The following is a 26,747-nucleotide window of genomic DNA, read 5'->3' on the forward strand; positions in this document are numbered from 1 at the left end:
ATTGTATGTTTTGTTCTCTAAATTTATACTTTTGTAAACTCTATATATGACTTGGTTTAGTATGATTTAAAGCGTACCTTAAAGCAAAAAGTTGAAATATTTCAGCACTCTCCTTCATAAAGGCTTAGCTGACATTATCGATTTCCCGTCATCGATCTTCGCCAAATTAGAGTAATTTGTCATGTTTCTTGTTATGCAGCTAAATGTTAAAAAGGAATCAATTTTCTGCAATAATGCAAAAAGAGAAACGATGAAGACAAATCTAATGCAGGGCTTATATAAAGAATCAACGTCGATGTCAAGGCATCGATACAAATTTTCAAAACTGTCGCAGAACACGATATGAAAACAGCTCCATTAATGTATCGAACTGAGAAATATCCCGGAGAGATAGCGAAAAACCGAAGAGTATCCGAAAACGAATCAAAGTGTGGCGCCTGAATGAAAAAAAAAACTTAATGTGTGGTTCTTTGAAGGAATACGACGCCTTTTCAGGGTAACGCTGTTCTGTGTGGGAGGTTTTCGACAGAATTCCGGTGAGTTTGTTCCAATGCGCAAATACCTTATTCTAGGTTTATATCTTTGCTGGCGGATTCTTGTGGTGAGGCTGCCATGGCAACGGGTGAGCACGGCACCGCTCAAACGTCAGATTAGTGAACTGGCTCATAATGAGTAGATATGTGTGAGAAGAGAAACAGCAAGACCTCTCGCTTTGGCAATTATTGCCCATTACACGGCGACATCATCAGAGACAGTTCGGTTTTGCGTCGTCCGATAGGTTTTGCTCGCGGTTTCGCGCGTGTTCTCGTCGCTGGAGATTTTGTTTTCTCTGTTTTGGAGCGTCTTGCTGGGTAGTGCTTCGTGAAGCCCTAGCAGGACAGTTCGATTTTGCGTCGTCAGATAGGTTTTGCTCACGGCTTCGCGCGTGTTTTCGTCGCCGGAGTTTTTTTTTCTACGCGTATTGTTATTTTATACAATTCGATGACTCTCGAGGGATTGGTTTTGCTTTTTACTGGCTATTGAGCAAAAATATTACTGCACAATCGACAAGCATTTCGCGAAATACTATTTATACTATAAAAAAAACTATTGTTTTCTCTTTTGATTGCCGGCATTCAAAAGATTAAATTGAAAACACTTAAACAACAAATGTTTATGGTCTATCGCCAGCTTTCTAGGCGATTCCTGACAATATACCTTCCCCAACCTCCAACTCCGTAGCACTTATGAGGGTGTCGCTGAGTCGGTGGCCTCTCATTAAGTAAGTGCTACATCAACATTTCCTTCCCCTATCCCAAGTTACGGCAAAGATGGGCGTGGCCGGGAATAGTGATATTCATGCTTTTAGTATTCTTGTTTATGATTTGAACAAGGTATACTCCTCTGCCTTGTTCCTGAAAGTAGTCAGGATGAGATTATTAAAAAGAAACATGAATGTTGCTAGTATCCAATCTACGAAGTATACCGTAACTACGCTAACGCTAACGCTAACTGAGAAATATCCCGGAGAGCACTAGTCAAAAAATCGTTGGGAAGAAATAGAACATTATTTTTATCTCTCACTTTCCCACAAAAACAAAATGATACCTACACCGTTTTGTTGCCGTTAGGTTGGAACGATATTATTGTACCAATGCATTATAGCCCAGAGAGGGGATTTACGCGTAAAAATGGATTTAGAGCTGTAGTTTCGAATTTTTTGCTAAAATATGTTATTTTTTTTCTTAAGTTGAACGATTTATAGCTTTTTTCTTATGTTCGCATAGGGTAGTCCAAAGAAAACTAGTTTTCTGTTTCCAGCCATTTCATTTCTAATGTCTCATCAAAGTAATGCGAAAATGCGTAATTTGTTGAGTGAAGGAACTTGCTGTATCTAGAAACATAAATATAATCAATCATTTAGTATGTAAACTTGCATATCCTAAAGTTCTAAATGTTTTTCATACTTTGACTTCTCGTTAATATGAGAAAAACTAGAGTTAAAAACATATTTTCTTGGACCACCCTACGTTGACTTGGGAAAACTGCTCAAAAGCGGTCAATTTATGAGCTACAGAGAAACTTTTTTAGGCAAAGTTGATTAAAATTAGACATTCAACAACTGTGCCACAGTAAATGAACAAATGAGAAAGTTGATCATATTCTTCTTTCTGGCGTTACGTTCACACTGGGACAGAGCCTGCTTCTCAGCTTAAAGTTCTTAGGAGCACTTCCACTGTTATTAACTGAGTGCTTACTATGCCAATTTGCATGCGTATATCATGTGGCAGGTACGAAGATACTCTATGCCCTGAGAAGTCGAGAAAATTTCCAACCAGAAAAGATCCTCGACTGGTGGGGATTCGAACCCACGACCCTCAGCTTGGTCTTGCTGAATAGCTGCGCGTTTACCGCTACAGCTATCTGGGCCCCACAGTTGATCATATTATTTGTATCATATTGTAAATAAACCTAGTTCTAGATAACATTTAATAAAAGGCTATATGTCTAGAAATTATTTTGTGGAAGACCATTTTTGTTCAAAGTTCCATGTGCATGCTTAAAATGCAAGGTAAGAAAAAATACAGTCAATTCAAATCTGTAAAATAGTTTTTTTATACCGTTTTTATTACACATTTCGCAGTAGCTATGAACGACTTTGAGCACTTAAAAATACGACTTTGAGCACTTAAAAATACGCAGAGTCAGATAAGAGTTTACATGAGCAATTGTTCTAGTACATTTTATTAAACTCTAATCTAAATAATATATCTGTATTTTTATGTATTATAAAAAATAGTTTTGTCTTTCGAATGTTAATAAAATATACTTTGCCCCAATCAGAGATATTCACAATTAAAGTAAGCTATTTTATTGCGAAAAGAGATAGCGGGTTCCCTCTTAAAATAACATATTTTTAAATGTTACATTAGAAGACATTAGAAATGAAAACGCTGGAGGTTGGATACCAGTTTTCTATAAATCGATCTATTCAAGAGCATAATTTCTGCATATAATAAAATTGACCGCTTCATTTACACGCAAATGTGGACCACTCAAATTTTTAATAACACCAAACAAACGGCCTTACTAATTCAAACAACTTTGTAGAAGACAGTTTTCATTCAAAAACTCTTTACATCTTTGCATCTTTACGCGTATTTCTGTTTTCTGGTCCACTGTGCAGTGTAAGATTGTCTCAAATACCGTCGTTAGGGGTGACAATAAGTCAAAAAAGGATATACAGGAATTAGTTTTTGAACAACTATCCCATTTCGACACCAAAAAAAAATTCAAATTTGGTGTGTACTTTCTGTGAAGAAATTATAAATAAAACCCAATCTCACCCCATAGATGAAATCATTATAACTGAAATATGGGGCTGCCATGCTACTAATGGAGATACCGGAGCATAACGAGTCTATGATATTGGACCTCTATGCGTCTGGTATCGCGCTAACGGCGGATGCAGTCAAGTCAAAGATTTTGCAAGATGTCAAGATCGAGCGAGGGCCGACCAGCTGCAGCAGTGAAGGGGCTCCATATTCCAGAAAAGGCAAGGCTACGCCGGCGAAATCGAAGAGCGACGAGAAAACCTATTTCAACTGTAGGAAGCCTGGTCATTTTGATGCCAAGTGCCCGGAGAAGCAACAGCAGTCGAAAATGAACAAACATAACGTGAACGCTGGTGAAAGGTAATGTTTCCTGTCTCGAAGGCAAACAAGCGAGGCGTCCGTTCACAAGTAGTGCGTCCAGATCGGAATAACTGTTGGAATTGGTACATTCCGACCTCTGCGGAACAGTGGAGATTTCGTCGCTAGTAGAGATGATCGGGTCTCGGGTTTTCAAACCCGGTGGAAATCGCTATTTTATGACGTTTTTGGACGATGCGAGCAAGCGTATTACGCTGTATTTCTTGAAGAACAAGAGTCAAGCCCTTGAAGCGTTCAAAGCGGAGAGGCAAATGGGTATGCTGGAAATCCTGAGCACAGACAATGGGAAAGAGTACGTGAATGCAGATTTCCGAAAGGTGTTGGAGCACGACGGTAGCAATATTTGGCGGTAATAGCGTATCAAGCATCAAACAACGTGTCCTTATACGCCTGAGCAGAACGGGGCAGCAAAGCGAATGAACCGCACGCTGGTTGAAAAAGCGTGGTGCATGCTCAACGATGCGACACTAGGTAAGGAGTTTTGGGCAGAGGCTGACGTAGCTCGGAAATCAAAATAATTTTATTTTTGGCTTAAAACTTGACTCATGACACGCATATAAGAAAAGTTTTGTATGGCTTTTGAAATTTTTTTGTATTTTTGAAAATTTATATTCTTATATAACCTACAAATGCATGGGGTTAATTTAACGTATAATATAAAAAATCGTACCTTTTATATTTTTCTACTGTCAACCTATTACAGAAGAACAGCTTGGTGGTATTAAAATTATTTCTTTACACGGAAAATAAAAATATTTCCAGAAAAAATATCAAAAATTAAATATTTTTGAAGGTATACGAGCACTGGAAGACAAAACGCCGGAAGAAGCGTGGACCGGCAAGAAGCCGAATCTGGGACATCTCAAGATTTTTGGTCCGAACGTGATGACGCTAGTACCGAAGGCGAAAAGGGAGAAGTTTCACCCCAGACCCGAAAAGGTATTTTCGTCGGCTACTGTGAAGATACGAAAGGGTTTCAAGTGTATGATGCAGTGAATGACCGTTTCAACGTCAGCCGAGATGTCGTGGTACTGCAAGAAGGTGTAACCCTCCATGTACCAAAAAACGAGCGGGAAAGGTGGAGTTCATGGAGCTTTTGAACGAGTACGAACATCCCAGTGCTGCAACACTTCCTGAAATCGATCGACCGATCAAAACCGTTGTGTCGGATGCAGCCCAGCCTCCCGGTGTTATCGATCAATCGATTGGTAATCCTGATAGCGGAACACTGGGAGAAGCTATCGCAGACAACAGTGATAAAGAAGAGTTCGAGGATGCCTGTGCCGGCATTGCGCTCCCACCGCAACTAATTAGACCAGCAGATGAGCAAGAGTTTAGGCGCAGCGGCCGGGAGCGTTGCTACCCAGGCAAGTACGATGATTTTATAAGTTACAGTTCAGTTTTCTGGTGGTGTGCATTCCTCTCAGCTACCAAGCAATTCGATGTGCGATGATGATCCGACGAGTTACGACGAAGTTCTGCGGCGACCCGACAGAGAACTTTGGATGGCGGCGATGCAAGAGGAAATCGCCTCCCTCACCGAGAACAGTACATGGGTGCTAGTAGATTTGCCAGAAGGAAGAAAAGCAATTCGGAACAAATGGATGTTCAGAACGAAGAGAGCTCCCGACGGAAGTATCCAGAGGTACAAGGTCTGGATTACAACGAAGTGTATTCACCGGTCGTGCGGTACGCGACCGTCCGATATTTGATGGCTCTTGCGGTGCGCTACAATCTGGATATCGACCAAATGGACGCTGTAACAGCGTTTTTGCAAGGTGATCTGAAAGATGAAGACATCTACATGCTGCAGCCGAAAGGGTTCGTGGTATCGAACGGAAAATTATGCAAGTTGAAGAAGGCCCTCTATGGCCTTTGTAGTATATATAACAAAGCTAGTAACAAATATTTTATTGAGTAAAAAAAAAGTTTGATAGATTTATGACGGTCTAATTGAACCTATTTGGCATCACTGAAAGTCGATCAAACAGAAGACAGATGTGGAGAAATGAGAGAGGTTGACGTTAAAGTGCGTAGAACGAAGACAAACATATATGATTCTCGAGTTGAAAAGAGAGAAAGCACGAGGTCAGATGGCTGTTACGAGCGCGTTGCTGATCTGGGTGATTCGGTGATTAGATTTCGAGACGAACGGACGTATTTGCACCAACTCTTCGAAATTGAGTTTTGTTTTAGAGATAGGCGAAAGATAAAATTTAAAAGTGGAATTACGACAATGGCGTAGAGCTCCCAGGAATCTGTAGGTATTTAGTGTTTGCCGAGCAAAAAAAAGGAAACTGGATAAGGAAGTTGAAGTATTTGGAAGAATACAAACAGTGTACACGAGGGTGTAAAGCACGCCATTTTCTCTGACGCCTTGCTGTAAGAATGTGTTTGGCCGGTGCGAGAGGACGCCGCGCTGTTTTTTACGGCGCGAGAAGACGCCGAGAAAATAGAATGTATTAGCCGGTACGAGAGGATGCCGTGCTGCATGTGTTTTGTCGGTGCGAGAGGACGCCGAAGAAAATGTGTTTGGCCGGTGCGAGAGGACGCCGTGCAAAAAAAAAAAAGAATGTTTGGCTGGTGCGAGAGGACGCCACGCTGTTTTTTTCGGTGCGAGAGGACGCCGAGTAAAAAGGAATGTGTTACGGTGCGGCCATAGTAACGCGTCCGCGTCCGCGAACGCGATGCGATCAAAGGATTTCCTGTTGTTGATATTCTGCTTTGCGGGCTCGCACACGCGCACGCATCGCTCGACGCGTTTACTATGGCAGCGCCCTTAGCCGGTATGAGAGGATGCCGTACTGTATGTGTTTTGCTGATGCGAGAGGACGCCGAGCAAAGAAAATATACTTGACCGGCGCGAGAAGACCCCGCGATAAAGGCTTCGCTACATGGAATGACTCGAGGGTTGGGAAATATTTCAACTAAAAAGGACTCGAATGTCAAAAGCAGATGTCAAATTGACTTTGACGTCTGAGCGCCGTCGCATTGAAATCTTTATAAGACAATCTGAGCTTAATCACCTTTCTCTTTCCTGCACACGCACGCCTATGGATTGTTTTTTTTTAAATCGGAAACCGTTTCCGTATAAAAACAACAAACTAAAAATCCCATTTGTTTTTGTTGCTAGAAAGTGAAGGGTGCGAGATCTTTATATATAGGATAAAAATGCATGTATGTGTGCGTTTCATCACAATTTGCTCTCGAGATGAGTGAGTCGGAGCATTTTCAACAGCTGTGAAAAGTGAACATGTTGTTGGTATATCATACATTGATTTGTAGGCAGTAACAACGAGCGAAAAACTTTTTACAAGGATCGGCTGGGATTGGCCATAATCTTCTTCATTGTGCATAATTCAGTGCCTCTATTGATACATGGTCAATCACGACGCCGGCCACGTCCTTGCAGTCAGGTGAGATTGGGGGAAGGAATGTTAGTGTGTAACCTTTGCTATCTGGAGACCGTGTTTGCCTCTGCATCTCCACAAACGTAAATGAGAGGGATGTTTGTTAATGGGGAGGATCGTTGGGTCACAGGATTCACTTTGATAAGCGATTAGACTATGATAAATAATTATTTGTGAGATATAAACATGCTTATATGTGAATATTATATTTTCATTTGATATGAACAATATCTATGTAGAGAAAAATTATGCCGTTACTTGAGGTGACGAACCTCTCAAAGTTTGTTCAATAAAGTGAACCTTTCGGAAGTCTACACTTGTAGTGTCGAACCATTGTTTTTTTTTTTAATTACAAAAATAGAGGTAAAAAGAAGGTGTTTTTAAAAAAAAAATTAGACATAAATAATTTATGAATCAGAGTTTATGTCAACACTCACAGTGACGAACCATTCATTTTTTGTTGAAAAATCATATTTACGTCTCACCTTTGTAACGATTAAAGGTGCAGTCATACATATATTATAGATTAAAAATAGTAGCATGAAATGAGCTCACCAATTGATCCGTCATCCGTGAGCAGCAACAATCCACTTTCAGCTTCACTCGTTTGCTCGGCTATATAAAAGCACTCAGAGAAAATAGGCGCGCGAACCGAGAGGGAAAACAACTGACGACTGCTCGGGCTTTCTTGACGCACTGCCCACTGCTTTTTCACTTTACTCGACCGATGCGCGACATGTTTGATCCTGCCCTCATCGCCGGCCCCCGCAGGAGCAAGCGTCAAGGTTGAAGAATCAAACACAACTCAATTTTCACTAACGACCGGTTTCTGAAGAGGAAGTTGAATGCTCATCTGCAGAAACAAATGAAGGACCTAGTAGAAGCGCAACATTGTTTCGGCATACGGATCACAAGGAAGCGTGGAGATGGGACCAGCAAGCCTACATCGAAGACATCATTGATCGTTTCGGTATGGCCGATGCCCATCCGGTAGCAACACCGGCGGATCCGAGCGTCAAATAATCGAATAAATCGATGGCGCCAAAGACGCCAAGGACGAAGCACATCAGCATACGGTATCATTTCGTTCAAGACAGTCTACAGGCATCGTGAAGCTCAGCTACATTTCAACAAAAGAACAGTCAGCTTCCGGATTCACCAAACCGATGACCGTACAGAAGCAGCAGAAGTTCCGGAAGTTAACAAGCGTCGCGGATTAGGGAAGAGTTTAACGATCGTAGTAGCACAGACATACGCGTCACTATGTAATTGTTGTTACTTGCTAAGGTAGAATAAATTTTTCATTCCACTGCTATTAATCAGTCAAGCTAGACGTTTTATTTAATTTCTCTGCAATAGATACCGATCTGATCAAATTAGCCCCAGTGATCAATTCGACCCCGGAACACAGTATCGTAATCCGGGGTAACATTGATCATTTTTCCCGAATATTTCATAAAAAATCCTTTTAAAAATGCATATGTTGCAAGTTTTATATTTTTAAATCAAATACTGACACCCATTGCTCGTGTTTATATACTGTATTTTGTATTCTGAAAGTTTAAAGCATGTTTATTTCAAAATTAAAAACACCTCCAATTGTAGAATACGCCTAAAGGTAGGCAACACCCTAAGAAAGTTCTGCATTCTTTATTGTAATTTGTCAATTATGCCCAACTGAACATTTTTATGAATGTTTTGGCAACGGAATCGTTCAGTGATGTCATTTTTAGGAACAACCGCATTATTTGCGCATATTGTTTTCAGAACTTATGTGAGACATAATTCTTTGATTGTGTCATCCATAATCATAAAAATCATTGTTTCCAAAAGTTGAAAAATTTACGCATGAATACAACTCAATTTTCGCACAAAAAACATTATGTTTATTAGCTCATTAATAGAAGAAGAATCACCATTCATGCATTGAAAATATTCCATTGATAAATGTTGATTCGAACTTTTAACAAGGATGGTCATTGCGATCAATGTTATCCCGGATTACGATACTCACCACAGTTCGGGTCCCTGGTCGCCAAAACTTCAGTTTTGTCATCATAGGTAAAAAAATTGTGCTTCTCTACTTCAAGATGTTAAAGAAGTAGTTCGCGAACTTTGATTTGGAACGAAACCATGAATCCCCTAACGGTGTTCAAGACCTCCTAACTGAATCCTCCGAATTCGAAAATACTGAACACGATTGGCCTCTTTCCATTTTTTTCAGTGTTGTTCAAAAAAAAACTATTCAGAATTCGAAATGTTCATTGCTACTTCAACTTGTCTGTGACTCCGAAGCAAGCTCCAAAGCCTCAAAGGATGCACCGCAGACAATTGAGAGAATGTCATTCGCACTTTACGAGGAAGCGAACGGCAAGAATGCAGGCATTCAGTAAAAGTTAAAAAGGCGTTAAAAAGAACAACACCATTTAGTCGTTCAGTCATTCAGTAGAGACATGGTGGTGATGGCGGCGGCTTGGAAAACAATTAACATTCTTAATTGAAAGTGCAATTGTCAATTAGGTTTTTGTCGTGTAGCCCTTACGTTTCCATTCGCCACTACCAGTTGGTGGCAGTTGAGAATGATTTCAAAGCTGCAACGACAGTTGCAATTGAGGAAACTTTTCTCTCTGGATGCAACAGATTGCAAAGCACGTGGGTTATGAGAAGAGCGCAGATGAGGCAACACGAAGTTTGTTTGTGTTGTTTTAACAGTTTAATTTGTGGAAACTTTATAGAACACAAAATTCCCGTTCGTAATTTATACTGGATAAAAAAGAATAGTTATTGACAGCATGTTTTCTGCTCTAACACCTCTCCATGTTGAATGCATGTCTCCCTCTGATTTAGATTTTTTAACTGAATAGTTGAATCAAATGGTTGATACAATTTTCAAAACTTCCACTATGCCTGAAGCAGTCCAAGTGGTGTAAAATTGACTAATAACATTGTTATTGGATAACGTTTCTCTAATGAATGGATTCTGGCTAAAACTGGACAAGTTCTTTCTGTTTTTCAATGGTAGTGCAACTACATCGACTCTCTTCGATTAAAGCCATCCCAAGTCAATTTGAAATTGTTTGACAAAGCTCCAACCAAATCAGCCACGACTGAAATGGACTTTTAAAAGCGATGACCTGACCCAACATCAAACAGCAGAGGATCAAAACAGAAACTCGTATAAAAACATTCCAAGCATATCGTTACGACCGTCCGTCCACCAAATGTCGCAAATGGTTTGAGCCCCCACCGTAAAAAAAATCCCAAAAATGAAACACGTGCTTGAGTTACGCACCATTTCAAAGCCGGCAAAACAAAAAGTTTCCCGTGAGCTGGCACTTTTTATTGCACTTTTATAACTCCACCCACCGACAATTTTGAAACCAATAGAGATACTTAAAGCTCAAAAATGAAATGATGCACAACTAGCGTACTCAATTTTCCTGAAAAATTACTTTTCGAGAGACGGCAAACAAAATTGTGGTTGTACTTGAGAAAGCTCATGAAAAAGTAAATCTCAAAAACTATATAAAAAACAAATTTGGTACTAAACCGTTTAATTCCACAAGATTTTGTATCCTTTGACAGCATATGTACTCTATGCCCTGATGGGAAGTCGAGAAAATTCCGATAGGCTTACAAATTTGACTTTTAACACATATCAATTGGATATACATTTGACCAAAACTTAGTTGAAATCGGTAATGGCTACACGTGCTTTGGTCACTTTGTATGGAATGTCCATATATAAACCTTACCCTATGCACAACGGGTCTATAAAACTTTGCTAATTGATTTTTCTTCTTTATATTTTTGCAGATCCCACCCACTCCAGTTCCTAAGACCAAAGTTCCCCACCATGCGTCCAAGCACAACTCCAATGGTCCTCCTGAGTTACCTGGCCTTCGTCCTCTGCCTGGCCTGCGTGGCGTACGGATCGTCTGCCCTCGGTTCCAGCTCGGGGTCATCGGACCAATCGCTGTTTGGCGGTGGTGCCGGAGGAGGGGGCGGCAGTGCCAGTGCAGAGTCCGATATCGGAGACGACCGGGGTCAACGGGAAATCTCGCAGGCCACCTTCCAGCACATGTTGGCCGTTCGGTCGCCCAAGTACAACTTTGGACTCGGCAAGCGAAGATACATCATCGAAGATGTTCCCGGAGCGAAGCGATTGCCCCATTATAACTTTGGACTGGGCAAGCGTGCCAGGTGAGGTTGAGGAGATTTGATGTTATGTGAAAAATTCCAAAATGGAACATCCTATTTTCAGGAACAATCTGTTGGAGTACGATGACGATAGTGCACCCAGTTGGAGCGAAGACTATTCTTCATTGATCCCGAGAGATGGCCTGGACTACGATGGCGACAAGGACAAATCGGCGGAGAAACGTGCGTCTGGTAGGTTTCCTATTTTTTGTTAGTATCAATATAAACATCCCATTTTTTCATCCCTTTATTGGTAAATATCATTTCGAATATAACCTAGACATAAGAAATGAATGTTTTCTTATATATAGGTGTTCTGCGTTAGAATTATCATCACTATCATCTTAATATGGTGAAACTAAATTAAAATATTATTAACATTAACATAGCAGTTCAGAATTTTACAGGTGAATTGAATTCACCTGCATATAAGAGAAAAAATACTTTTAAATAAACTTAACCAAACCTGTTTAGAGCCCTTATCGTGGCAATAGGAGATTTGTTCCAATGTTTCAACATTGGATATTCTATAAAACTCTTTAGTACTATACTAGGGAGGAAGCTTCAGAATCATTTTCAAAATTTTAGTTTGAATTCTCTGTTTCTTCCTGGTATTATAACAAGTGGTCCATATTGGTACTGCATTCAACATGGCTGACCTGGAAATTGGGTTGAAGATCAAATTTGTCCTTAACCTTCCTAATGCATTAAGAAAATTCAAGCGTGTGCTAGAATAAAAGTGTAAAACGCATGATCGACTTCTCTTTGCTATAAATAAAGGTTACAAGATGCGGATTTGTCATAATTTTTTCACCTCAGTACGTAAGATTGCATCGCTGCCTAGGGCCCTAAAATAAAAAAAATACTAACAAACCCACTACTTGTCACATTTATTAACAGCAGAGAGGATCGATGAAGAGAAATCGATCACGCTACTTACGCCCTTATTCCAGCACACGCTTGAAATTAAACAATATGCATTAAGGGTAAAAAATGACCCATGACTTCGAAAAGCTCTTTTCCTTTTTGCACCGATTTTCGTTCTTTTTGTTGTATATATAAGATATAGATTTCTAAAATGGCACCCTGGATTTTTTTTGTGAGTATGGCCATTCTGGGCACATGGGAACAAAGAATATATTTCAGAAGGAACTGTCTCATATCATATTTAGCAATTCATACACATGTATATATATAACGACGGCTCAAATTTCATGGTTTTTCATTCCGATATACAAGAGGACCAACATTTTTATTTGGCCGGATTTGGACGAAGTGTTCTAGAACCGGTTCCGGTAGGGTTTGATGTGGCCATATTCATACCATCATATAGTTCCATCATGCGATGGCAATTTTTGATCCAGATGTAAATGGACACCATGTCATTAACACCTGGCATTATGTCCCTACTGAAACAGAACGCTGAGCTGAGAATAATGTTCTTATGATCACTTCCACAATTATTGATGGAGAGCGTTGCCATTTGACCATTTTTGTCATTGTATATCGTGTGGCAAGCACGAAGCTACTATATGCCTGGGAAGTCGAGAAAAAATCCAACCCAGAAAGATCCTCGACCGGTGAGATTCGAACCCAAAAAAATCCTTCGGAAATTCCTCCCAGAGTTCTTCTTGAAATTCCTTCAGAGATTCTCCTATGATCTCCTGCAGGAATTTCATCAGAAATTATCCTAAGAATTACTTCAGGGATTATTTTAGGAAAATATCTACAAAATTTCATCCAGTAAATGCTCAATTCATTTTGGAAGATCTCCTTGTGGATTTTTTTCAGAGATTTCTCCTGGGATTTCTCCAAGAGTTTTTCCAGGGATTTCTCCAGAAAAATCTCTACAGGAGTTTTTTTTCATGGATTTCTCAACAAATTCCACCAGCAAAATCTCTACAGTGATTTTTCGTGGGATACTTGCAAGGATTCTCCAGGAATTTTTCCAGAAATTATTCCCGAAGTCCTTAAGAAATTCCTACAGCGATTCCTGCAGAGATTTCTTCAGCTTTTTCATCAGGAATTTTCAAAAGAACATAACTGCATATTTTAATGAAATATGCTTTTTATCTACGCAGTCTTTATTATAAAAAAGCCGTTGAAGAAATAAATCGTGGTCAAAAAGGGATGTTCCAGCGATTTTTTCAGGAATTCCTCCAGAGATATCCGCGGGAATCCCTCGGTAGGCTCCTGCAAGAATTTCTCCAGGGATTCAACCAGGAATTTAACCGGAATTCCTCAAGGGGTTACTCTAGATTTTTTTTTCCAGAGTTTAAGCATTTAGCCGCAGCAACCAAGGAGTGCGGGTTAGATTCCCGCTTCAGTCTGGAAAACTTTTCGTCAGGAACGTGTTTCGACTGTGAAATTGGGCGTTGCTTCCGTTGCCTGGTTTGGTGCAAATGCATTTACTTGTAGGTGTCTTAAAAAAAAATTTCTCCAGGGCAATCAGGAAATCCCTTCAGGAACTTATCTAGGTTTTTTTTTTAACTTTTTTAGGGAAGGAGTACCTACAGGAATATCTACAAAAAATCACGGGTGAGATACTAAATGAATTTTTATGCATTTTGATGAAATCCCTGAAGGAATTCATGAGTGAATCTCTGTAGAAATTTCTACAATTTCTACAATTCCCCGAAGGATTTTTTGGAGGCCCAAATCGAATATCTGGAGATTGAGGAGTCCCTATAGGAGTTCATTAAGTAATTTCCTGTATAATCCTTAGATGAATTCCTCCAGGAGAATTTCCGGAGCGATCCCGGAGGAAATCCCAAGAAAAATTCCTAGAAGAATCTCGAAAAGACTCCCAGAGCAAATTCTGGACAAATATCTGGAGTAATCCTTAAAGAAATCTTCGTACTTCAACTTGGAGAAAGTCTTGAAGTCATCTCTGCATAAAATTTTGTAGAGAATTTTTTGGAGGAATCTTTAGAAGAGTCCCCGACCAGATAGAAGAAACAAGATCATAACAGAATGCGTTGCTCTGATATGATTTTATCACAGACTGTGTCTGTGATTTTATTATATCACCAGTTGTTTTAAAATATACCGTTAGTAGTAAAAATAACAAAAATTCTAACAAAATTCACCCAAAATCAATAAAGAAGAAAACCAATCTTATTAAAATTATAATCTGTTACGAAAAATGTGACAAGTTAAGCCATCTTGATAACAAAATTATATCAACTTCTGTTATTTTTAACAGCTTTTGTTACAATATATAATCTTGTTATAAGATTGTGGTCAGGTCTCTGAAAGTAATTTTGGAGGAATATCAGGAGTAGTCTCAGAAGTAATCTCGGGAAAAGCTCCCTGATGATTCCTTGGAGAAATTCCTGAAAAAATCCTAGTAAAGATTTTACTGAAAGAATCTATGGAGAAAGCACTGAAGAAATTCCGGCAGAAACTCTTGGCATAATGACGGACCTGGTGTAGTGGTTAGAACACTCGCCTCTCACGCCGAGGACCTGGGATCGAATCCCATCCCCGACATAGTCACTTATGACGTAAAAAGTTATAGTGACGACTTCCTTCGGAAGGGAAGTAAAGCCGTTGGTCCCGAGATGAACTAGCCCAGGGCTAAAAATCTCGTTAATAAAGTCAAACCAACCAACCATCTTGGCATAATCCCAGTAAAAATATTCCTGCAAAAATCCTGGAATAATCCTTGGAAAAATCCCTGGAGGAACTCCAAGCAAAATTCCTGAACTAATTGCTGAAGGCATTTTTTAAGCCCTATCGAAACCGGTCTGGTAGCGAAGAAAATTTCTTCCTGGAGGAATCTCAGGAAAACCGCTTGTGGAATCCCAGGAGAAATCACTGATTACAGGATTACAGTTGAGATTATCTTGGATCTTGTGGCTCCTGCACATAAGGCTACAGTACGTGCACAGTAGGCTGTATCGATTTTGGCAAATTTTCGAAATCGAAAAACCGCTTAGTCACAAATGGTAGCAAATGGGCCCAAACCCTGCAAAATATAAAAATTCTAAAAAATCGTTTAGCTACCCGGCGAGCGACTTGAAGTTTAGTATGGGAAAATAATTTATTCAGTATGGGGAAACGGACCTGATAATTTATTATATGGACGGAATTCACGCCAACTCGACACGCGTTTGGCAGCACCCCTTCAGAATTCAATGAAACTTTCTGGATGTCAAAAGTATGTGAAACTAAGATACTTTGCATACTTTGTTTTTTCAAAATCGACCTAGACTAACATTTGGAAAGGGTCAAAGTTTTTTTTTTACTTTTTTTTATAAACCGTATAACTCAAAACCCTTCCTTAGCCGTGTGGTTAGAGTCCGCGGCTACAAAGCAAAGCCATGCTGAAGGTGTCTGGGTTCAATTCCCGGTCGGTCCATGATCTTTTCGTAATGAAAATCTCATTGACTTCCCTGGGCATAGAGTATAATCGTACCTGCCACACGATATACGAATGCGAAAATTGCAACATTGGCAAAGAAAGCTCTCAGTTAATAACTGTGGAAGTGCTCATAAGAACACTAAGCTGAGAAGCCGGCTCTGTCCTAGTGGGGACGTTAATGCCAAGAAGAAGAAGAATAACTCAAAAACAGTAAGACCTACAAAAAAATGTTGTATGGGGGACTGTCGTGAAATTTCCTGACGTTTAAGAGAAAAATATTAAGAAAATATAAACACATTTTCTACACTGAAAAAAAAAATTATTCAAAACTTTAAAGTCGATTTAAAAAAACGGCCACTTCAGATTTTGATCATCCTTGAGCAAAAAGTTTCGTAATTAAATTTACTAAAAGTCGCCCATAGATTGCAAATTGGGCTTATTTTAGAGAAAAAAGTTTTTCTAACATCGAATTTTTTAAGTCTCAAAGTTTTTTTTTTTTACTTTTTTTTTATAAACTCGTATAACTCGAAAATGGCAAGACCTACAAAAAAGTGTTGTATGGGGGACTGTCGTGAAATTTCCTGAAGTTTGAGAAAAAAAATATTGAAAAAATAAAAACACATTTTCTACACTGAAAAAAAAATATTCAAAACTTTAAAGTCGATTTAAAAAAAACTGCCATTTCAGATTTTGATTATCCTTAAGCAAAAAGATTCGTAAATAAATTTACTAAAAGTCGTCCATATCCCATTAAATTCTCTTCTAGAAAAAGTTTTGTGAAAAATAACTTACTAAACCTACCTGCGTTAAACGTCAGATGAATAAGAGATAATGAATATGTTTGTATTGTTATCTACCTAAAAAAAGTTGATAAGCTCATAACTCATGATTATATTTGCAAATAACAGTCTTCTTTTTCACGAAACAAAAAAGACTCCTTAAAACAAGGTGAAATACTGGTAATTAGCGACTTTTCTGAAAATTATAACGCTGCTCAAGGATATCACTGGAATAATTCCCAATTCTAAATTTATCATAAAAAAGATAATAAATTGGAAAATGTTAGTTTTATTATAATATTAGACCCATGACACAGTAGCAGTTCAGCTATTTATTTCAAAATTGATAAATTTTGTTAAACAAATCAAAAGTTATTTTAAGTCAGATGGAGCTGCAGCTCATTATAAAAATAGAAAAAAAAATTGCCAGCTTATGTAGTTTCAAGAAAATACATGGATTTGAAGCAGAGTGGCACTTTTTTGCCACATCCCACGGCAAAGGCCCCTGTGACGCTATTGGTGGCACTCTCAAGTGAATGGCAAAAAAAGCAAGTCTTGCAAAATACTATGGAAACACAATCGCAACTCCGCGAGAACTATTCGACTGGGCAGTGAAACAAACTGATACATGTATCACCAAATTAAATTTCTGTTATATATCTAATGAACAATATGTTAAAATGTCAGAGAAATTGGTGGAATTGTTTGATAAGGTTAAAACTGTCCCTGGTACCCAAAAATATCATTGTTTTAAGCCTACTAGTGATACACAAATTGCAGCCAAACGGTATACCAATTCAGAGGATGAACCAAAAATATTCAATTTATTCAGTTAAGCCCAAAAATAATGTAAATATTCATGTGCAGATACTACGTTTTAGGATATACAGCAATAATAAAAATAAAAACAAACCACGACTTTTTTTCATAAGCATAATATTGACCCTTTCCAGACACCTGTTAAGATTGGCTTTGACCAAATAAGAAATTAAATATTATTGTGATATCTTTCCAACCATAAAAAAACCCATCGGATTGTTAGAAGGAGTTGATTTTCTCATAAGCGGTATGGTGCGAGATCAATTGAATTTAATTTAAAAAAAAACTGTATAATTCCGTTTTATTTCTTTTAACTACTCCCAATAAAACAAATATAATCTATTTTGTGATTAAAACTCATTTATCACTTGAAAATATGATCATACTAGACGATTTGAAGCGAAATAAAAATTAAATAAAAAGTTCATTTTGGACTTAAAAAATTCGATGTTAGAAAAACTTTTTTCTCTAAAATATGCCTAATTTGCAATGTATGGACGACTTTTAGTAAATTTATTTACGAAACTTTTTGCTTAAGGATGATCACAATCAGAAGTGGCCGTTTTTTTTAAATCGACTTTAAAGTTTTGAATTTTTTTTTTCAGTGTAGAAAATGTGTTTTTATTTTTTCAATATTTTTTTCTCAAACTTCAGGAAATTTCACGACAGTCCCCCATACAACACTTTTTTGTAGGTCTTACCGCTTTCGAGTTATACGGGTTTATAAAAAAAGTAAAAAAAAAACTTTGAGACTTAAAAAAATCGATGTTAGAAAAACTTTTTCCCTAAAATATGCCCAATTTGCAATGTATGGACAACTTTTAGTGAATTAAATTACGTAACTTTTTGCTTAAGGATGATCAAAATCTGAAGTGGCCGTTTTTTTTAAATCGACTTTGAAGTTTGGAATATTTTTTTTCAGTGTAGAAAATGTGTTTTTATTTTTTTATTATTTTTTACTAAAACGTCAGAAAATTTCACGACAGTCCCTCATACAACACATTTTTGTAGGTCTTAACGTTTTCGAGCTATACGGGTTTATAAAAAAAGATAAAAAAAACTTTGACCCTTTCCAAATGTTAGTCTAGATCTATTTTGAAAAAACAAAGTATGCAAAGTATCTTAGTTTCACATAGTCTTCACACCCAGAAAGTTTCACTGAATTCTGAAGGGGTGCTGCCAATCCCTTTGTCGAGTTGGCGTGAAATCCGTCTATGAATCAATGAACATTTCGTTAGAACAAAACTAACCAGTAGCTTTTCAAATAAACGAGTTATAAAATTTGGAAGAAACGAAAATTTTATACGCATGATTTGCCATGTTTCAATCTGGCACCACGGTGCATTTTATGTACACGGAGAAAACGTAAAACCCATATTTGAGTATTTTTTAACTTACTTTTGAGTTATTTTTCTCTCCCCATTTCATTCGCTCCTTCTATTGTTGTCAGAGAGCGAAGAGCAAAACAACCCAAAAACCGAACCTTAGTGCGTTACCTCAAATTTGAGTAAGTGGCACAGTACTGGAAGTTGAGTTATTTGATCTGCCGGTTGAGTGAAAAGAACTTAGCCAGTATGTATTTTTTCGCACGGCTGCAAATGAAAACAACTTCTACCCCGTCAACCCAAAATTAGGTTAACGCACGAACCCCCGGAATTGAGTGGAATGAACTCACTTTTGAGTACTTCATTTTCTCCGTGTAGGAAAGTGGGTAGCAAAGCCGTCTTCCGAATCACCGCCCGCAACGGTGTCTTCAGTTAACCCGTATAGGCCTGAGTGAAAGCAAAAATTCGGAAACCCTCACCGCTTAGAGAATTCTCAACGGATTCAAATGATTGTTTGTCAGTTCACTGGCCCACATATCTTGTTTCTAGAAGTGGCCAAAGGAACTCGGAAATATTCCTGTGGCCGGAGTTATTCCGGTGGGTAACTGGGTCAAGTCGGGTAAAAAAGGGCTATTTTTTAGGACATGCCAAGTAACCTTTATTTATTTACAATGACAATCATTTTAATTAGCATTAATCATTAAGATCTGACATTCAACATTATAAATGAAGAGTTTCGCACCGTTTAAAATATACCAGACGTAATGCCTGGAAGATAGCCGTAGCGGTAAACGCGCAGCTATTCAGCATGACCAAGCTGAGGGTCGTGGGTTCGAATCCCACCGGTCGAGGATCTTTTCGGGTTGGAAATTTTCTCGACTTCCCAGGGCATAGAGTATCATCGTACCTGCCACACGATATACACATGCAAAAATGGTCATTGGCATAGTAAGCTCTCAGTTAAAAACTGTGGAAGTGCTCATAAGAACATAAGCTGAGAAGCAGGCTCTGTCCCAGTGGGGACGTAATGCCAGAAAGAAGAAGAAGAATGCCTGGAAGAACCGGCTATAGATTTGTTCAATACTAATTCGTTTCAATTTTCGAAAAGTAGAAATCAAGCATAATTGTGCACTAAAATGCATTCCCATAAGCATGGCACAGATGTTCAGATACAAATTGGCCACTTGATCGTAAGTTTGAGGCGTCCCGGGACACGAAAATGGTCATTTGTAGGATTAATCAAATGCAATACTCATAGTTATCCAATTCAAATGTTTCTCAAAAGGTTTACACTCATGCAATTTTCTTGAAATTCCGTCATGTAGTGGCCACATAATAACCGATTCCGTCAAAAATCTGTGACTCGAAATTTGCCTACCTCCAGGGGCACAAACGCACAGTACCCTTCTTACCCGACCTGACCCAGTGATCCACCGAAATAACTCCGACCACAGGAATATTTCCGCGTTCTTCTGTCCACTTCTAGAAACTAGATATGTGTGCCAGGATATTGACAAAAAATCATTTGAATCCATTAAGAATTCGCTGAGCGGTGAGAGTTTTAATTTTTTTGCTTTCACTCAGGCCTATACGGGTTAAGTTATTACCTATTAGTTCCCCTTGGTGAGCCTTTTTTAGGAATTCGACCACTAGGTGGTGCTAGTGAGCATAAAAACTTTGCATAAACTCTACAAATATATGCTTGTATCTCAAGATCCTAATCATTTAGAAGGACGAGTTTTTCGACAAGTTTGTTCATGTTGAAAATTTCTGTCAATTGAATATTTTGGAATCCAAAATGGCGGCTCAAAAACAAGATGACGACTTCCGATTCATAAAAATCATTGTATCGCAAGATTGAGATCATTTAGAAGGAAAATTTCTTCGACAAGTTTGTTTTCTGACATTTGAGCATTTTGGAAACCAAAATGGCGGCCTGGAAAACAAGATGGCGACTTCCGTTTCATGACAATTATTTTATCTCAAGATCCTGATCAATAAAGAAGCATGATTTGTACTACAAGTTAGTCCAGGTTGAAAATTGTTTTCATTTGAACATTTTGGAATCCACGATGGTGGTCCAGAAAACAAGATGGCGACTTCCGGTTCATGAAAATTATCGTATCTTATGCTAGGCCCTCCTAGGCCCCCTCCAGATTTCCAAACATTTGCGATCCTTCTATGGAAATTTTATGACAGGATCTGCAAAAAGAAATTAAAAACGTTTTACTCAATTAAGAAACAAAAATTTCGAAAATAAAATTTCTCAATTAGAATTTGGAAATCATCTGAAATTTTGAAAAAAAACCTCAGGAGCCAATTGCGGTATTGAAAGAGGAAAAAAAAATTACTAACTAGTGGTCCCGGCAAACTTTGCCATCAAGTAGGCCATTAAAACCACCTTGAACCGTCCCGTACAAAATGACAGCTCCGTTCACTCCCGTTTTTTCGACTATCCCGTTCAATATCCTGTGCTTCTATATACAACGAACACGTCGGAACACTTTAGGAACATAACTATGAAAGAATTTCGAAAAGCCGACAGCCCGTTCTCATGCCATTTCGTGACATACAAATACCATTCCATTTTTATTAATATAGACTAATCGAAAAAAAAACTCAAAACTAAATAAATAAACACTTAACAGGTCGAGGATTTATTACAATTTTTTTATTTGTGACATCCTTGAGTAACTCAGGTAAATCATATGTATATTATATGTCCCAAAATGCTGCCATGAGGCTGGTGTTCCTCTTACAGGAAGACTTTCAGACTTGGAGTTCTGATGATTGAAGTGTACGATTTGACAGAAAATTAGGATAATACGAGATAATTTGGATTATTCCAACAATGTATGTTGGAAAATTGATGTTTTTAAATTTTACAATCCAGCATTCGTGCCAAACACTGTCGAATGCTTTTTCTATGTCTAGAGGAGCAAGACCAGTAGAATAGCCTTCAGATTTCTTGGAACGAATCCAATTTGTGACTCGTAAAATTGATTAGTGGTCGAATGTCCATGTCAGAATACGAACTGTTCATTGGCAAAAAATAACTTTCGTTGATGTGGACCATAATTTTGTAAAAAAAAACATTTTCAAAAAGTTTACTGTTAGAGAAAACCACGGGCCCTCCAAGCTTGTCAACCACATATTGATGCACCGTGGCCAACATGATTATGACATTTTTGGAAATCTGACACTTTTGGGAAATCTGACAATTTTGGGTTGTACACGTTAGCTTATAACTACTCATTAACGTGGGTTTAAGCTGGGTAAGGCGCATAATGACGGAATTGATTTTAGTGTGTTTTTGCTTAACCATTACACGATTCCTAGAAATACGCAAGTAAATGAGTAAACAATTGTGTAAGCCACCAAATAAAAGGAGAAACTATCTTCAACGTGTTTTTGTTGTAAGCTACGGAGAAATCATCTTTTGATGCCCCCTTGGAGAAAACCTTTGCACACCTCTATTTCCAACCTCTAACTCTAACTCTAACCAACTACAAACGATACCTGTAACCAAAACTAACAGTTTAAACTGCTTTCATTTATCCAACAGCTTACCGATACCATTTCGGTCTGGGCAAAAGGCGAGTATACGACTTCGGGCTTGGCAAGCGTGTATACGAAGACAAACGGCTTCCCAACCGATACAACTTCGGCCTCGGCAAACGTTAATGCAAGCAAATGATGCAACATCCAGCAGCGCCCTACCAAAAGTCGTACCGGAATTCACTGGACCTGATGAATTTGGACCTTAGCCAGTTTTACGCTCAGCAATTGAACTCGAGTAAAGGACAAGACGAAGAATGAGTGCATACCTTTAACCACATCGACACAACGCAAGATTTCATTCCACAGTATGATTATGCCCCCCAAAACATCTATCTAGTCCACTTGGAACTGATTGTTTCGTTTGATTTGAGTTTCCTATTGAACGTCATCTGCAATCTGCGAACGAACATGTGTGAACTATACGACAACAATATTGTAATCCATCGTATACCAGTGCTACTTAACCAGCAACAATTGTTAAAATACCAACTACCGAAAAGGAGACGTGTGCTAATGTGCCAAAAATCACAAATAAATATGAAAAGCTAAACTCAATGTGTGTATAATATTGTTATAAGGAAAAATAAATAATATGATTTACAAAAACCCAGTGAAGAAATCTGATAGTCGATTTTCTGTGAACTTTGCTGACAGAGACATGGAGAGCATAAACCAGTCGGAGGAGAGTCACATCAAGCATAACCCATTGTACATCAACGCTTTGATCTATTCGTTATAGTAGAGAGCCCTACTGTAAATATGGTATTACCAGAAGAAAAAAAAGTCACCGAAACCTAAATCCACGTTACCTAATTTGTTGCATGATAGCAGGATCCTCTTGAAGAATAAAATCCCAGCCGCGTGACACGAAATTCGTTCAACACTTTCATCTTTCCACTCGGCCCGTAATGTGTGCGTGTATAAAAAGGAGGAAGAAGTTGTCAGAGGAAAACTTAAATCGCAATCAAAATAACCTATGGAATCGAATTCAAACTGGGCAGCTGGACATTCTAATGGTTAGCCCACTAGATACAACTGTTCATGCAAATAAAGGAATGAAAAATGTTTTACAAAACCGTATTTTAAATAAGCAAACACTATGTTATGACCACCTAAGAGATTATTACCAATAAAACAAAATCGCATTTTGAATAAATGTATACACAAGCAAAACAAACAACAAACTATGCATCAATTATTATTGAGAGCTATCATAGCGGAACTCTATATTGTAACATAATGAGCAACCAATCGAAACCGATTGGAGGGAATAAATCTGAACCGGATGCCATGGCAGGCAACTTAAGTGACGTTTTTAATGTTTTTAATGATGAGAAAGGACCTATAGTTTTGTCTCAGATTCCGAACAACAATTCCGAACAGACTCATATTCCGAACAGGTGCTGAAATATATCATCAAATTACCAGGGAATGTCAGTCAATTTCAATTTAGTTTTAACGTCTTTTTTTTTAATTTTTTTATTAGTATCATTCCAAACATTACATTCATTTCTTATATCTAGGTGTTCTGTGTTATTAGACAACACTATCATCCTAATTTGGTAAAACAAATTTAAGATTTAATTAACATATTGTTAACAACATATTACATTTCATTTGCCGTAGCAGTTCAGATTTTTTACAGGTGAGTAGATTTCACCTGTTTATAAGAAAAAAAAAACGCTTTGAATGTACTTAACCTAACTTAACCTAAACATATAACGCATTAATCGTGGCAATAGAAGATTGTAACGATTTTTGCCTGAAATTATTTATTATTTTATTTGACATTTGTTCCAATGTTTCAACATTGGATATTCTATGTAACTCATTGGTACTATACCAGGGAGGAAGCCTCAGAATCATTTTCAAAATTTTTTTTGAATTCTCTGCAGAGCTTTCTTCCTGGTATTACAACAGCTAGTCCATATTGGTACAGCATACAACATGGCTGGCCTGAAAATTTGTTTGAATATCAAAAGCTTGTTTTTAAGACAAAGTTTTGATTTTCTATTAATAAGGGGATAGAGACATTTTACATATTCATTACATTTGGCTTGAATGCCATCAATGTGATTTTTGAAAGTTAAATTCGTATCTAGCATGAGCCCTAGATACTTAACTTCATCTGACCAATTTATTGGAACCCCTCTCATCGTGACAACATGTCTACTTGAAGGTTTCAAATAAAGAGCTTTGGGTTTATGTGGGAATATTATTAGTTGAGTTTTGGAAGCATTAGGAGAAATCTTCCATTTTTGCAAGTATGAAGAAACAATATCCAAACTTTTTTGCAATCGACTACAGATGATACGCAGGCTACGTCCTTTGGCAGAGAGGCCTGTGTCATGCGCAAACAAATATTTTTGACATCCCTGAGGTAACTCAGGTAAGTCAGATGTGAAAATATTGTATAATATTGGTCCCAAAATGCTGCCTTGAGGAACACCAGCTCTTACAGGAAGTCTTTCAGATCTGGAGTTCTGATAATTAACCTGAAGTGTACGATTTGACAGATAACTTTGAATTATTCTAACAATGTATGTTGGAAAATTGAAGTTTTTTAATTTTACAATCAAACCTTCATGCCAAACACTGTCGAATGCTTTTTCTATGTCTAGAAGAGCAAGACCAGTAGAATAGCCTTCAGATTTGTTGGAACGGATCAAATTTGTTACACGTAAAAGTTGATGAGTGGTCGAATGTCCATGGCGGAATCCGAACTGTTCATTGGCAAAAATTGAATTTTCGTTGATGTGGGCCATCATTCTGTTCAAAATAACCTTTTCAAAAAGTTTACTGATGGAGGAAAGCAAACTGATTGGACGATAGCTAGAAGCTTCTGCAGGATTTTTGTCTGGTTTTAAAATTGGAACAACCTTTGCATTTTTCCATTTGTCAGGAAAATATGCTAATTGAAAACTTTTGTTAAATATATCAACTAAAAATGATAAGCTACTTTCTGGAAGTTTCTTGATGAGGATGTAGAAAATTCCATCATCGCCAGGAGCTTTCATATTTTTGAATTTTTTCATAATAGTTCTCACTTCTTCCAAATCAGTCTCCCAGGCATTTTCGAAAACGTTCTATTGATTGAGAATATTTTCGAACTCCTGAGTAACTTCATTTTCAATTGGACTAGCAAGTCCTAAATTAAAATTGTGCGCACTTTCAAACTGCATAGCAAGTTTTTGAGCTTTTTCGCAACTTGTTAGTAATAATTTGTTTTCCTCTTTCAATGCCGGTATAGGCTTATGAGGTTTTTTCAAGATTTTATATAATTTCCAAAAGGGCTTAGAGCCAGGGTCCAATTGAGAAATTTTATTTTCAAAATTTTTGTTTCTTAATTGAGCAAAACGTTTCTTGATTTCTTTTTGCAAATCCTGCCATATAATTTCCATAGCAGGATCGCGAGTGCGTTGAAATTGCCTTCTCCCCGCGTTTTTAAGACGGATCAAGAGTTTAGGATCATCGTCTATAATCACGGATTCAAATTTTACTTCACATTTTGGAATTGCAATGCTTCGGGCTTCAACAATTGAATTTGTTAATGTTTCAAGAGCATTGTCAGTATCAAGTTTAGTTTCTAAAGAAATGTTAACATCAAGATTAGAGTCAATATACGTTTCATATATATTCCAGTCGGCTCGTAAATAATTGAAAGTGGAGCTGATAGGATTGAGAATCGCTTCTTTGGATATTTGAAATGTAACAGGGACATGATCAGAATCAAAATCAGCATGAGTAATCAGTTGACTACAAAGATGACTAGAGTCGGTTAAGACCAAATCAATCGTAGATGGATTTCTAGAAGAGGAAAAACATGTAGGGCTATCAGGGTATTGAATTGAGAAATATCCTGAAGAGCACTCATCAAATAAAATTCTGCCGTTGGAATTACTTTGAGAATTATTCCATACCGATGTTTGGCATTGAAGTCACCAATGACAAAAAATTTTGACTTATTGCGAGTCAATTTACGCAAGTCAGTTTGGAGCAAATTAACTTGCTGACCAGAGCATTGAAAAGGCAAATAGGCAGCTATGAAAGTATATTTACCAAACTGTGTTTCAACAGAAACACCTAAAGTTTCAAAAACTTTAGTTTCAAATGATGAAAACAGTTGATGTTTTATACGCCTATGAATGATGATGGCAACTCCCCCACATGTCCCATCAAGTCGATCGTTACGATAAACAAAAAAGTTAGGATCTCTTTTGAGTTTAGATCCAGGTTTCAAATACGTTTCGGTAATAACTGCTATATGCACGTTATTAATCGTAAGAAAATTAAACAGCTCGTCCTCTTTACCATTCAGAGAACGAGCATTCCAATTTAAAATATTTAAATTATTATTTGGATCCATTAGAAAAACGTAATCCAATAACAATTTCATTTGTAAATTTTACACCTACTTGGACTGCTTCAGTCATAGTGGTGGCTTTGAACATTGCATCAATCACTAGATTCAATTGTTCAGTTAGAAAATTAAAATCAGAGGCAGACATGTCATGTGATTTCCCATTAGAATTTCCGGTAGACGAAGATGCGGAGTTACCTGTGGCGGTAGGGTTTTTTCCATTTGATTTGAAACA

At 37.9% G+C, this 26,747-nt stretch overlaps 1 protein-coding gene across 1 annotated transcript in view; it reads left to right on the plus strand.

Annotated features, from left to right (window-relative positions):
* Nucleotides 1-23,462, plus strand: part of LOC5579498 (helicostatins) — a 153,887-nt gene extending 130,425 nt beyond the window's left edge. Inside the window, exons 2-4 of the mRNA XM_021837442.1 lie at nt 10,919-11,305; nt 11,367-11,494; nt 22,157-23,462. Coding sequence (XP_021693134.1) covers nt 10,959-11,305; nt 11,367-11,494; nt 22,157-22,275 — 594 coding nt within the window. The 5' untranslated portion in view covers nt 10,919-10,958 and the 3' untranslated portion in view covers nt 22,276-23,462. The remainder of the gene's footprint in view (nt 1-10,918; nt 11,306-11,366; nt 11,495-22,156) is intronic.
* Nucleotides 23,463-26,747: the final 3,285 nt, after the last annotated feature.

This window comes from Aedes aegypti, chromosome 1 (assembly GCF_002204515.2).
Source record: "Aedes aegypti strain LVP_AGWG chromosome 1, AaegL5.0 Primary Assembly, whole genome shotgun sequence".
NCBI lineage: Eukaryota > Metazoa > Arthropoda > Insecta > Diptera > Culicidae > Aedes > Aedes aegypti.